This window comes from Lagenorhynchus albirostris, chromosome 13 (assembly GCF_949774975.1).
Source record: "Lagenorhynchus albirostris chromosome 13, mLagAlb1.1, whole genome shotgun sequence".
Lineage (NCBI taxonomy): Eukaryota > Metazoa > Chordata > Mammalia > Artiodactyla > Delphinidae > Lagenorhynchus > Lagenorhynchus albirostris.
In genome coordinates, this window is record NC_083107.1 from 12,677,555 (window position 1) to 12,692,087 (window position 14,533).

A 14,533-nucleotide genomic window follows, 5' to 3' on the forward strand; every position below is an offset into this window, starting at 1 on the left:
GCTTTGTAAGTAAGTTCATTTGTATCATATTTTAGATTCCACATATAAGAGGTGTATCATATGCTGTTTGTCTTTCTCTTTCTGATTTACTTAGTATGGTAACCTTTAGGTCCATCCATGTTGCTGCAAATAGCAGTATTTAATTCTTTTTTATGACAGAGTAGTATTCCGTTTTGTGTGTGTGTGTGTGTGTGTGTGTGTGTGTGTGTACACCACATCTTTTTTTTAAATAAATTTATTTATTTAATTTTTGGCAGCGTTTGGTCTTCGTTGCTGTGCACAGGCTTTCTCTAGTTGCAGCAAGCAGGGGCTACTCTTCGTTGCGATGCATGGGCTTCTCATTGCAGTGGCTTCTCTTTGCTGCAGAGCACGGGATCTAGGCACGGAGGCTGAGTAGTTGTGGCTCATGGGCTCTAGAGCACAGGCTCAGTAGTTGTGGCACACGGGCTTAGTTGCTCCAAGGCATGTGGGATCTTCCCAGAGTAGGGCTTGAATCCGCATCCCCTGCATTGGCAGGCGGATTCTTAACCACTACACCACCAGGGAAGTCCCTATACTGCATCTTTTTTATCCATTCATCTGTACATGGAATGTCCAGGTAATTTTAAAACCTCCATTGAACAGGAAGAGGCAGGACAGTCATGGGGCCTCTATTTCTCTAGTGCAGCTCTTGTTTCTCAGGCTTCACCAATGAAGAGAAAATCCAGGGCCCAAGTCATAACCCCAGAGATTGATCCTCTAAGGCCCACTAAGTCTTCCTGGAACTCTAGCTCCACAGTTGGCCATGCTAAGTCCCCACCCTAGAGTTCTTCCTCTCCTCAGTACTAGACGTTTGTTGTTTTTGCCTGCCCAGCCTCCATCCCCTCCTTGGCTGATAGAGGAACACTGATTTCCTGTAGGATCATTCCCTTCCCCCAAATTACCATATGATCTAGCAATCCCGCTCCTGGGTCCATACACAAAAGCACTGAAAGCACCCATCTTCATAGCAGCATTATTTACAATTGTTAAAATGTGGAAGCAACTCAGGTGTCCATAAATGGATGAATGGATAAGCAAAATATGATACATACAATGGAATATTACTTGGCTTAAAAAGGAAGGAAATTGTAAAGTATGCTACAGCATGGTTGAACCTTGAGGATACTATGCTAGGTGAAATAAACCAGACCCAAAAAGACAATATGGTATGAGTCCACTTATATGACGTACTTAGAATAGTCAAAATCTTGGAGACAGAAAGTAGAATGGTGGTTGCCAAGGTTATTGTTTAATGAGTGTAGGGTTTCAGTTTTACAAAATGAAAAGAGGTCTGGACATGAATGGTGGTGATGGCTACACAACATTATGAATGTGTTTAATAACATTGAACTTCATCCTTAAAAATGGTTAGAACAGTAAATTTTATGTTATGTGTATTTTACCATAATAAACAAAATTGGGAAAAAATCTCTTGGGAGCTTTTAACCAGTCTGATGCCCAGGCTGCATCTCTGACTCATTAATTACGTTAGATTCTCTGAGGGTGGGATCCAGGCAGCTATATATATTTTTTTAAAGCTCCCCTGGTAACCCAAAAGCGGTTAAAGCAGTATCTTAGTACACTAAAGGTAAAGTATATGTCACTTCTCCCTTCTCAAACTTTTCTGGAACAACACTGAGTGGAATATTCATTAGGACCACCTGTACATTAATAAAATATAAAAACCTATATTATTTACGGGGTTATTCTCTTGTATCATCTTTCTCCACCCCCTCCCACTCTTGCTTCTTTCCCTCACCTTCTCTTCCTTTCTGCCAAGTATAATTTGTGTAAATTCAGTGTTTATATGATGCTCTGTTCCTCCTCTATCAATTTGTCTTCCAAAACAGAGATTCACGCTTTCACTGCCTTTCCACCTCCAGTCTACATCTTGTCTCAAGTTCTAGGTCTAGTTCCTAACTTCCTGCCCCCTCTCCTTTACCTTTCATTCCGGAGGAATAGAGCTCTCATCCAAATAATATGCCTGAGGACCTCCCTTGATTTCCAGTATTCCTGAGATGGCCGTGCCCAGCAAGTCCTTCTGGAATCCTCATTTCCTCATATTTATTGCATAGTGTTGGGTACTCAGGGCTTAGTAAAACACGTCCATATGTAGGAGGCAAGTTCCCTGGGGATATGAGGGTGAAGACCGCTACACCAGGGCCTTGATCTTTTGAGGAGTTCCCCTCCATCCTCTCATTGTTGGCAACAAAGTTTACTCAACCAGTTGACGACAGGGAAGAAGTCTTCTTTGGGCTCTCTGTAAATGTGTGTGGGGTTAGTTGTTGCCTGGGTTGGGTGGGTGTTAAAGGCAGGACTATTAAGGGGGGTAGAAATGGGAAAGCTCCTTCTGTGCACCAGGCCCCATTAGAGGCCCTAGGGACCCAGTTTTGAAAGGCACAGTACCTGCTCTAAGGAAATCACAGTCTAAGGGGCAGGCAAGTAATTAGACAGGTGATTAAAATACCTTATAGTAAGTGCTGTGCTAGAAGTGAGCATGGGTATTATGGAAACTAATAGGGTTTTAAGGGTACCAAACCTACCATGGGAAATGAGGGAGTAGTCAAGGAAGGCTTCCTGTAGGAGGCACCATGAGGACAGTGTTTTATTTTTAACTTAAAAAATATAGAGGTAACATAGGTTCACTGTAGAAAATTAGAGTGAATTAAGAAAGGACACTGAAGATAATCATAAACACCTTTTTAAAAATGCTCTAACTTGGGCAAAGTTGAAGGGAGTTATGAGACTAAACTTGTGATCACACATCCTGTCCTGGGATGCCATGCTTGGTGACAGGTGCCTGAAAATGCTGACAGAGTGCTGTGCTGAAATCAGTGCTCTGCAAAGAGGCAAGTTCCCTGGGGAGACGAGAGGGGAGAGATCTGGATCCCAGGCTGTGGTCTTTTGAGGAGTCCCCCTCCATCCTCTGACAACAAAAGTTACCAACCAGTGAAAATCCTGAGGGGTCCTTTGGCCTGAAGTGTGCCTTAGGCCTTATTTTATTTTATTTTTATTTTTTAACCAAGAAGTGTAAAGTTTTATTCAAGCCAACCTGAGGATTACAATCTGGGAGACAGTCTTTCAGAAAGCTCCGAGGACTGTTCCTGGGCACCTACTTTAACAGATACAAAAGGATACACATTTTAAACTCTCCTTCCTGGTTGCACAACTCTGTCAATATATTCAACCATTGAATGCTACACTTTAAATAGGTGAATTGTATGTTATGTGAATTACATCTCAATAAAGCTGCTAAAAGAAGCAAAGAGTCTTCCTCCTATCCTCCCACCCTGGTGCCTTGACCAACCTGTTTGTTCTTCCAGAAGCAACCTTGGGACCTGTTTTCTTCTTCCAGAGAGATACAGATATAGATAGGTATAGAAATATATATTTATTTATATAGAAATACATTTACATATATAGAATGAATATATCTATATCTAGATAGATAGATAGATAGATAGATAGATAGATAGATAGATAGATAATCACCCTCTTTTTAATACAAAATTCTAGGGCAGAGTCCTAAAAGAATTAGGGGCCATAGCCTAGGAGAGAGGTTGGGTCCGACTACTGGGACAGAGAGTAACAGCCGCTGTGGTCCCAGAAAGGAGGTGCAGGCGGGCAGGAGAGCTGTAAATTGGGTTATCAGACAGTGAGTGGAGTTGGGGCCGTGTTGAAAGGTGGGAAATACAGCAAAACAGAGACTACAAGGAAGCCTAGGGCTTATCTGTGACACACAAGATCCCTGGTCTTTTGCTGCCATAAAAGGGGACCAATATACCCTAGTTTGCCCAGAACTTTACCTGTTTTAAAACAGAAGATCCCGGAAAATCCCTCAATCACAGAACTGTTCAATCATCCTAGCGGGTTGATCCTCCCCCGCTCCTCACTAGGAGATGGTGAGTTTTATTTTATCTTGCCAGAATAGAGGTTTGATTTGCTCTCGAATGTTCCAGGGCAGAGAGAGACTAGGAGAGTGCAGAGGATGTAGAGGTCTATTCGTTGTAATCATCGCCCTCATTTTCATGTTCGCTATCAAAGGAGAGAGTAGCATGACTGCTTGCAGAACTGAACCTGAAGCCTGGATTTTCTTCAGGTTTCTTTGGCTCAGGTGCAGATCAGGAGTCCTGATCCTTTTTTACCATCCTTCCCACCTTACTCCTCTGGTCGTCTTTGTTCCCTCCCTGTACTGGATTAGGGCTGGAGTTGCCACGCTGACCTCTTGGGACATTCACCCATCTATTTTCTTTTCACCTTCCCTGCGGGTCCTTCCTCAGATGGCTGAGCCGGAACTACTGTTGTTGCTCTATGTCTGAGCTCTGAGATCAGCTTCCCCCAAGCATTCTTCTTTGGTGGAGGGGCCGGCATTACCTTTGGAGGCTGCTCAGGTATGGGAGGCTTGGAAGTTGGAGAGCGACAATCTTCCTCCTTATTGAATGTTTCCTTTTCTAAAGACTTCTTTCTCTTTTCTTCGTGCGTTTCTGCCAGATGCGGCTGAGGTCCGTCTGTGATGACTTACTTCCTCTCCTCAACCCTTCCCTTTCCTGAGTCTCTTTACTTGGGCAGCTTTTGTGTCTCTCCCGAGGTTGAAGTTCTAGTTTGGGGGAACGTGTCTAGCGACTGTGTCAGTTAGGCTTTGCCCCTCTACAGACAGAGGCTGCTCTTCTGGACTGCAAGGTACTAGCAGAGGAATCATCTTCCTTGGGAGTACCCTGAGGCTTTACATTCACGTTGGATCTGTGGGTGGGAGGACCTCTATCATCATGCCTATTTTCATCTCGGGAGCTCCAGGACCGGTCATCTCGTCTGTCATATCTGTCTTCATAGTGGCGCCCTCTTTCTCTGTAGTTATCATCCCTATGGTGCATGACCAAATGGTCTTCCTGCCACTGCCTGTCCTGTAATCATAGCCTCTGTCAGAGTCTCTACTGCCTCAGTCATCATAGCAATCCCAGCCCCCATATCAATCCATATCCCAGTGTGAACCATCCTACTACTCATCCTGACACCCATCACGGTATCAGTGTGAATAACAATGATCTCAACATTTGTGTCCAAAGCTATCGTCACTTCTTCTGGGCAGGTAGTCATCAAAGCTGTCTGCAGCAGGATGGGCCCTACGGTGTATACATGTTTTGTCAGAATACCGATTTCTGTCTTGGCCAAAAGAATGATCCTTCCTGTATTCATCCTGCACTTGATCAGCTATGTCCATTTGAAATCCCTGTTCCCTAGAAACACTTCACTGTTGCTCAGCATACTGAGCAAGGAATCCAAACTCAGGTCCTCAAACTCAGTATAACCAAAACCTTTCAACCTCCTTGCTGGGTTCACGGGGTAAATGCATTGGACTTGGGGTGACAATGATGAATCAATGCAGGTTCGTTGATTGTAGCAAATGTACCACTCTGGGAGGGTGCGGATTTTGATAGAGGGGGTGGCTGTGGGTATGTGGGGAGAGGAGGTATTTGGGAACTCTGTACTTTCTGCTCAGTTTTGCTGTAAACCTAGAGTACTAAAGTACTAAAGTCTACTTTTTAAAAATTTTAAGTCATTTTAAAAATCAGCTTTTCCAGATATAATTATGATTACATCAGCTTTCTTTTTGCTACTGTTTGCATGTACAAGTTTTGCATGTACACCTTACCGGTAAGGTGTGTCTCTTACCATTATCTAGTCTGATAAGCTTTGTGTTATAGCAGGAAGACTTATCCCATACATGTTTAATGTAGATACTGATATATGGGCATTTATAACTACCACTTACTGTTTTTTTTTCTCTACCTGTCCCACCTGTTTCTTGTCCTCTTTTTCCTATTTTCCTGCCCACTTTGGATAAATCACATATTTTTATTATTCCATTTCCTCTCTCTGTTAGTTATACAACCTTTATTATTCTTTAAGTGATAACCCTAAGATTGTAACATGCATCCTTGACCTAATACAGTATAACATAAATTAGTACTTTACTTTCCCAGACAATGCGAAGATCTTTGACTACATTAACTGCATTTGCTTACTCCCACATTTTGTGCTATTGTTAAGTATTTTATTTTATTTATTTATTTTTAATTTATTTATTTTACTTATTTTTATTTTTGGCTGTGTTGTGTCTTCGTTGCTGTGCACGGGGCTTTCTCTAGTAGCGGCAAGCGGGGGCTACTCTTTGTTGTGGTGCATGGGCCTCTCATTGCGGTGGCTTCTCTTCTTGCAGAGCACGGGCTGTAGGTGCACAGGCTTCGGTAGTTGTGGCACGAAGGCTCAGTAGCTGTGGCTCACGGGCTCTAGAGCACAGGCTCAGTAGTTGTGGCGCACGGGCTTGGTTGCTCTGTGGCATGTGGGATCCTCCGGGACCAGAGCTCGAACCCATGTCCCCTGCATTGGCAGGCACATTCTTAACCACTGTGCCACCAGGGAAGCCCATGTATTTTAATATTATGTACATTTAAATTCTATGTAATACTTAAAGCTCCAAAAGGCATTAGCATTATTCTACAAAACAATAATTTTCATTTATATTTATCCCCAAATTTACCCTTTTCAATAATCATTAGTTCTTGTGCCCTTCATTTTCAGATTTCCATCTTGGATCATTTTCTCTCTATCTGAAATTTATTTATTTTACTCTATTTTGCTGTATTTATTTTACTCTAAGTTTGCTGACAGCCAAGTCCTTTTATTGTTTTTAAAGTTTTTGTATTGCTTTCATTTTTTAAAAGACGATTTCACTGAGTACAGTATTATAAGTTGTCAGTTCGTTTCTTACACCACTTTAACATTGTCATGTCTTCGTCTAAGTAATCTGTCAATCTTACTATTGTTCCTTTGAAGGCAATGTGTATTTTTTCCTATGGTTCTTTTTTTTGCTGTACTTGGGCCTCTCACTGTTGTGGCCTCTCCTGTTGCGGAGCACAGGCTCCAGACGCGCAGGCTCAGCGGCCATGGCTCACGGGCCCAGCCGCTCCACGGCATGTGGGATCTTCCCGGACTGGGGCACGAACCCGTGTCCCCTGTATTGGCAGGCAGACTCTCAACCACTGCGCCACCAGGGAAGCCCCCCATTTATTTATTTTTGTTTTTGTTTCCATTATTCTGGGAGACAGATTGAAGAAGATATTGCTGAGATTTATGTCAGAGAGTGTTCTGCCTATGTTTTCCTCTAGGAGTTTTTTAGTGTCTGGTCTCACATTTAGGTCTTTAATCCATTTTGAGCTTATTTTTGTGTATGGTGTTAAAGAATGATCTAATTTCATTTTTTTTCTTTTTTTTTGTTGGTCCAGTTTGCCCAACACCATTTGTTGAAGAGACTGTCTTTCCACCATTGTGTAGTCTTGCCTCCTTTGTCATAAATTAATTGACCACAATTAAGTGACCACAGTCACTTATAAATTAAGTCACTCATAAATTAAGTGACCACAGTCACTCTGGGCTTTCTATCCTGTTCCATTGATCTATATTTCTATTTTTGTGCCAGTACCATACTGTTTTGATGACTATAGCTTTGTAGTATAGTCTGAAGTCAGGGATCCTGCTTCCTCCAGCTCTGTTTTTTCTTTCTCAAGATTGTTTTGGCTATTCAGGGTCTCTTGTGTCTCCATACAAATTTTAAGATGTTTTTGTTCTAGTTCTGTGAAAAATGACATTGGTAATTTGATAGGGGTTGCACTGAACCTGTAGATTGCCTTGGGTACTATAGTCATTTTGATGATATTGATTCTTCCAATCCACGAACATGGTATATCTTTCCATATGTTTGTATCTTCTTCAATTTTTTTCATCAGCATCTTATAGTTTTTGGAGTATATGTCTTTTGTCTCCTTAGGTAGGTTTATTCCTAGGTATTTTATTCTTTTTGATGTGGTGGTAAATGGATTGCTTCTTGAATTTCTCCTTCTGATCTTTCATTGTTAGTGTATAGAAATGTGACAGATTTCTGTGTATTAATTTTGTAAACTGCAACTTTACCAGATTCACTGATGGGCTCTAGTAGTTTTCTGGTAGCATCTTTAGGATCTTCTATGTATAGTATCATGTCATCTGCAAACAGTGACAGTTTAACTTCTTCTTTTCCAATTTGGATTCCTTTTATTTCTTTTTCAGTACTCTGGTTCTGACTCTAGCCTGTAAGTTTCCACTCATCTTTTTTTGTGTTTCTGCCATTGCCGTAAGAATAAAGTGTTTTGGCTACATCATTCAATCCTCAGGCACAGGGTGTGAAAGCATAAATTTTTTTAAAGCCACTTCATTGTTGGGATGGCTCCTTATTATTTTTATGGCAATAGCCCACGGACACAGCATATTTCACTGTATGGCAAACTCTGCTGCGTGCCTACCTATATAAATTCTTTCATTTATAAATGCTTTGAACAGATATTTCACAAAAGAAGATATATAAATGTCCAATAAGTACATTAAAAGATGTTCAAAATCATTAGTTATCAGGGAAATGCAAACCAAAACCACAATGAGATGCCATTGCATATCCACTAGAATAGCAGATGTTAAAAGACCGACAATATCAAGTGTTGGTGAGGATTTGGAACAACTTGAACTCTCACACATGGCTAGTGGAGTGTAAAATGGTACGACCACTTTGGAAAACTATTTGGCAAATTGTCATATAGTTAAAAATACATCAATCACATGAGCCAGTAAGTTTACTTCTAGGTATTTACTCAAGGGTTATAAAAACCTATGTTTCCGCAAAAGAGTTGTACATGAAAGTTCATAGCAGCTTTATTTATTTATTTTTAATAATATTTATTTATCTGGCTGTGCCGGGTCTTAGTTGCGGCACACGGGATCTTCTAGTGGCAGCATGCAGATTCTTAGCTGCACCATGTGGGATCTAGTTCCCTGACCAGGGATTGAACACGGGCCCCCTGCATTGGGAGCGCACAGCCTTAACCACTGGACCACTAGGGAAGTCCCAGTAGCTTTATTTGTAATAGCCAACAATTGGAAATATCCCGATGTACACCACTAGGTGAATGGATAAACAAACGTGGCCTAGATACAATAGAACACTCCTCGGCAGTAAAAATGAACAAAGTATGGCTACATGCAACAACATGCATGAATTTAAAAGTATAAGGAGTGAGAGAAGCCAGACACAAAAGAGTCTATACTGTATGATGACATTTATTAAAAATTCTAGAAAATCCATTGTGACTGAAAACAGATCAGTGATTACCTGGGGGCTGGGAGTGAAAGGAGGGACTAACCGCAGAGGGATGTGAGGATGCCCTTGGGGGTGATGAAATATTCTGTTATCTTGACTGTGGTGTATGCATTTGTCGAAACTTATCCAAGCATGCGCTTTCAATAGGAAGACTTTATCGTACATGTACTATACTTCGATAAAGCAGATTACAAATTCCCTCCTCATCATCACTAGCAGAACCCCAGTTTTGTTCAGAGTGGCAGTATGCTATCCTAGCAGACTATGTGACATAGTCTTGACCTTTGAATTGTAAGTGGAAGTCCTCTACTTGGGGCTTCCAGGGAAGTTCTTTAAAAGAGGGCAAATTCAGGTGGTAAATGTCTTCTGTTGTTCCCCTTTTCCTACCCATAGTAAAGAAATGATATTGGGCATGCCATCCTGAAATCATGAGATGACAAGCACGAGGAACAAAAGTCATACATGAAGAGTGGAAAAACAGAAGGAGCGTAAGACTAAATAAACCAATGTGGCACTGCCGTGTCACTAAGAAAAATAAATCCCTTCCTTGTTTCAGCCATTATGTGGCCTTTTTTTTTTTTATTAATTACAACCAGATACAATCTCAACAGATACAGACATTCTCTGTTCATGGACTGAGCTTATGATACTAAAGCTCTAACCTGTTTTCCTGACCTTCTTGACCAAGCTGTTTTAGAATCTTAATTGTTCTGGGCAGCCCTGGCTCAGGGACGGAACCACCAGCTTCTTTTCCTGGCTCAGACTCATTGATCAGCATCACGCCTGGTCCCAACTTTTCATACACTTCCCTGAGGTGCTCAGACTCACTTTCCAGAGCTCCCATGCAGTCATTGCGGCTCTGCTCGCTGTTCTAAAACTGGCAGACTCTCTTTCCCCTCCCAGTTATTTTTTTCCCACTCGGATGACGATGACTCAGGACTTTCTTCTTTTTCCAAAATGGAAATATTTGCATGGTTTTTTTTTTTTTCTGAGTATGAAGCTTGGCTCTCCTGACATTTTCCACCACTGCTCTTCTGCCTGTGCCCTTTTCATCATAGCACTTGTCTTGGTTTTAATAATATATTATTAGTGTCTGTCTCCCTAATTAGATAGATATTAAGCTTCAGAAGGGCAAGGACCATGCCTGTTTTGTTCACATCTTTATTCCCATTACATGCAGGTGGCTACATGGTACTCCCTGAATGGTAAGTGAACACATGAATGAACAAAACTTTCACATCATTTACAGGTGGCAAGCAGATCCCTAATTCATTAGCTCAGATTATTGCTCGTGACATGATCATTTTTTGAAAAAGTTACAAAACCGTGAGGACTAGGTCCACTAAAATATATATATCAATACTAGCTAATTTCAAATGAGCCATTACAAGTAGTCAACAATCACTTTTCACCTCAGGTTAATTTTCTGACACATCCCTCTTATAACCTCTTACTTAGGAGATCTTATCTCCTGTTTTGTTGAGTAGATAGTGATCAACTAGTTTGAGCTCTCTCATCTATTTTCTCTTCATTGCAAAGTAATTTATTCTCTAGGGGTACTCTCTAATCTCCACTTTCAACATGGAAGGCATAGCAGTCTCTGTTTTCCCCAGATATTCTGGGATCTTGCTTCCTTAATTGCCCCCTTCTATCTATAGCAACTATAATCTCTTCCATTTATCCCTTTCCCTTCTGTCCTCAGATATTCATTCATTCAAGAAATATTTATTAAACACTTATTAAACACTTTGTATTGTTTTTAGGCTCTTTGAATACATCAATGAGTAAATGTTCATGGAATTTATATAGGAGTGGAGGGAGACAGACAGTAAACACGTATGTAGAGTTTTTAAGATTTAAGGAGAGAAATAAAGCAGGGGAGGAGTTTAGGAAGGGTGGTCCTGAGAGTCTTCACTCGGAAGGTAACAGAGCCTTGAAGGAAGTGAGGGAACAAGCCTCACGAGTATCTGGGTGTTACGGGCTGAATTGTGTCCCCCCTCAAATTCATATGTTCAAGTCCTTACCCCCAGTACCTCCGAATGTAACCTTATTTGGAGAGAAGACTTTCAAAGAGATTAAGTTGAAATGGGGGTGGTAATGAGGGTTATGATTTGGCCCACGTGGAAGCAGGAAAACCAGTGAAAAGTGTTTTTATATAGGAAAGACTGACGTGCTGGGTTAACTATAGCTGATAAAATGAAGATGGAGAATTGTGTTTTGAATTTAGCAACGGTGGCCACAGCTAGAGCAGTTTGGTGGAGTTGTGTGCCCCAAAGCCCGACTGTAGTGTGTTTGACAAGGAGAGAAGAGGAATTAAAGACAAAGAGTTCAGAGTTTCGCTGTACTGAGCAACAATGAAATGTGGGAGGTGGAAGGCGAAGTGGGGGGTTTTGCTTCTTTTGCTTTTGGACACAAGAAATTAAGAGCATGTCTGTATGCCGGTATCTTAAAAAAAAAAACAAAACTTCAGAATTCTGATGGGGTCATAGCCTCCCAGCTATAGCTGCCCAACCAGTCTTCTAATCTTTGGTGCTCTTCTTTTGAAAACACTGCTGAAGAATCCACAGCAGTTGGTTGTTCCTAAACCACAACTCTTATCACTTCACTCAAAAATCTTCACGGTGTCCTTAACTGCATGAAAAGTTCTAAAGCCTTAGCCGAACATTCAAATCTTCTCCAGTTTGGCCTTTTGCGGTTTTAACTCTTTCTTTGCTCTATAGTGAGGTACAAAGCATGGCAGACCAGGATCAGAAGGCTTGGATGAAAGTCACGTTTCTGTAAATAACTAGCTATGTGACTTTAGAAAAATGACGTAAGTGCACCGGGCCAGGGCTCCTTCTCCTTTATAATGAGGAAGGGGCGTGTCGGATAGACTGGATCACGTAGGTCACCGGCATCTCTAACCAGCCGTAATTCTCAACACCGTCGCGGAAAACGCAGGATCGTCTCCTCAACTCACGTTACCCCTTCCACTTTCAGGAACTACACGTTTTGTGCGGTCACTCATTTTCCCTGCTCTTCTTTTGCCTATCCAAAAGAACCAGGTTTTACAGCGGTAACCCCTTGAAGGTCGGCCGCCTCCCCGCCACCAGGGACTAGCCTCCCACTCTTCCTTTCACTTGGGACTTTCCTCTCCACATTCAGAATCCGCCACGTATTAAGTGCCGCTTCCAACCAATCAAGAAGAAGTTATCTCAGACTTTTGAGGGGCATCGGCTTCCACCACTGATCTTCAAGTGTTCTCTAGCGCCTCGCTTTGAGGGGCGAGGCCAACCAGCACAATGGCCAATCTGCTCTGGGGAAAGGTATTCTGGGAACTGCGGAGTTCATCAATCAGGTAAGAAGGTTGCCGGGAGGAGCGTTTCTCATTGGTAACCGCGTCCGGAAGAGGGCCGGGCCTCGGGCTAAGGAAATACAATTTGATTGGCAGGCGTGCTGTTGACAACCAGGGAAAGCCCACCTTCTCCAACAGGACTAGCCTGGGAGCCCAGAGTGGCAGAGGCCGCAGCCAATCAAAGAGCAGATGCGCGGAAAGTTTGCTCAATGGGCGATGTCCGAGGGAGGCTGTCACTCAGGTGGCGGTGGCTGAGGCCGGGCTAAGACGTGGCCTGAGAAACGCGGCTGGACGTCCTGACCGTCGGGGCGGCGGCTGGGGTCCCTAGCACGTCCTCGCGCTTGTCCGGGGCTCCGAGCGGCGGGAGAGGCGGGCGCCGGCGGCTGCACCTCCATGCCCGCGCGCGGGGCGGGCCGCTGATGGAGCGCGCCGCCCGCCCGGGGTCGCTGGCACGGGCGCTGCTGCTGCTGCTCCTGCTGCTGCTGCTACCACCGCTGCAGCTGGGGCTCGTGACGGGGACGGTGGCCGCGCGGCGCGCTTCCGACTTCCCCGCATCGACAGTGGAGGCGGCGTTCGGCCTGGGGGCCGCGGCCGCTCCAACTTCGGCCGTGCGGGTGCAGGCGGCGGGCGCCGTGACTGCGGCGGAGGTGACGGTGGAGGACGCCGAGGCGCTGCCGGCGGCCGCGGGGGAGCAGGAGCCGCGGGAGCCGGAACCGGATGACGAGGCCGATCTTCGCCCGTGCCGCAGGTGAGGGGCGCGGGCAGAGCACCCGGACCGCTGACCCCGGGAGTCTACTTGTTTATGCGCGTGCGCCGCGGAGGATCTGGTGGCCGCGGTCCCCCCTCGGCCACGGCCTCTCGCTGGCGGAGGACTGCTGCTGACCTGGGGGAGAACGCGGGGCCGCCTTGCCAGCCCCTGGACCGGAGACTGGCCTCGCTCCGCTCCCCGGCGCCCGATTCTAGCTCCCAGGCGCAAGCAGCATCCTCCAAGGTACCTGGAGGATGCTCGGAGAATGGAGGTCGAGGTGGGAGAGAAACGTCACTTTCCCTCTTGCATTGCTTTCGAGCTTTACTAGTACCCCAAGGGACTTACAGACCCCATTTTTTTTCTTTCGTGAATTACCTTATGTCTGTGCTGGTGTGACAGCTGTTTGGGGAAAGGACTTCACAAAGAGATTTCAACGTTTCCCTTTAAACATATCCCTGTAGTGCCCACGGACCAGGGTTGAGGTCAGTATTTCTGTAGTTGAGTTCTGCGGAACACCTGCATCAGAAGCACCTGGGGATGCTGGTTAACTGTACAGTTTTCTAAGTCCGACTCCAGATTTACTGAATTAGACTTTCTCAGGGTAAGAACCTGGAATCTGCAAATTTAACACGCACTCCAGACAATTCTTGAACACACTAAAGTTTAGGAGCTATGGGTGTGTTCTTGAGTTTTGGTAGTTCTTTGATATTTATAGGGTTTACTATATAAACATTTAATATAGGGCTGTCTTGGTTGAGTTGCTTCATCTCCTTAGAAACGTTATTTCAAGATACATGTTTTAAAGCACTTTTCAAAGTCTGGACACAAATGTAAGGCATTTTAATGGTAAAATATTTTGCAGATGACTAAGCTTAGCACACCCAGGGGGAAAGTGATTTAATAAATGGAATGATAACAGGAGCATTAGATAAATTAATCCAGAATCTGGATTAGAATGTATTGTAAATTTACAATGTGGTAATTACTAGATTATGACAAATTAGGTTTAATTTTTCAGTTAAATATCAGAACCTTGATATTTTGCCTGGAGACTACCATAACTAGGATACGTACTAAAATTCTAGAAGCACCCCTTGAATGTTTATGTGTAGATGTTTTTAAAGTGGCAAACATCTGGCAAAATTTTCATAGGTTTTACTAATGAGTTAGCTCTCCAGAAAGAGTGTTTTTGTTTCTCTTAAAGAAACTTCTGAAGTACTTGCTCAAAGTAAGTTACACGAAGTAG

The 14,533-nt window shown here is 43.5% G+C and overlaps 1 protein-coding gene and 1 pseudogene across 1 annotated transcript in view; one reads left to right on the forward strand and one right to left on the reverse strand.

The window, feature by feature from the left end:
• Positions 1-4,019: 4,019 nt before the first annotated feature.
• Positions 4,020-12,934, reverse strand: LOC132531914 (eukaryotic translation initiation factor 4B-like; annotated as a pseudogene).
• The window catches only part of EIF2AK3 (eukaryotic translation initiation factor 2 alpha kinase 3), a 68,473-nt gene continuing 66,696 nt past the window's right edge, over positions 12,757-14,533 (forward strand). The window contains exon 1 of the mRNA XM_060168546.1: positions 12,757-13,287. Coding sequence (XP_060024529.1) covers positions 12,959-13,287 — 329 coding nt within the window. The 5' untranslated portion in view covers positions 12,757-12,958. The remainder of the gene's footprint in view (positions 13,288-14,533) is intronic.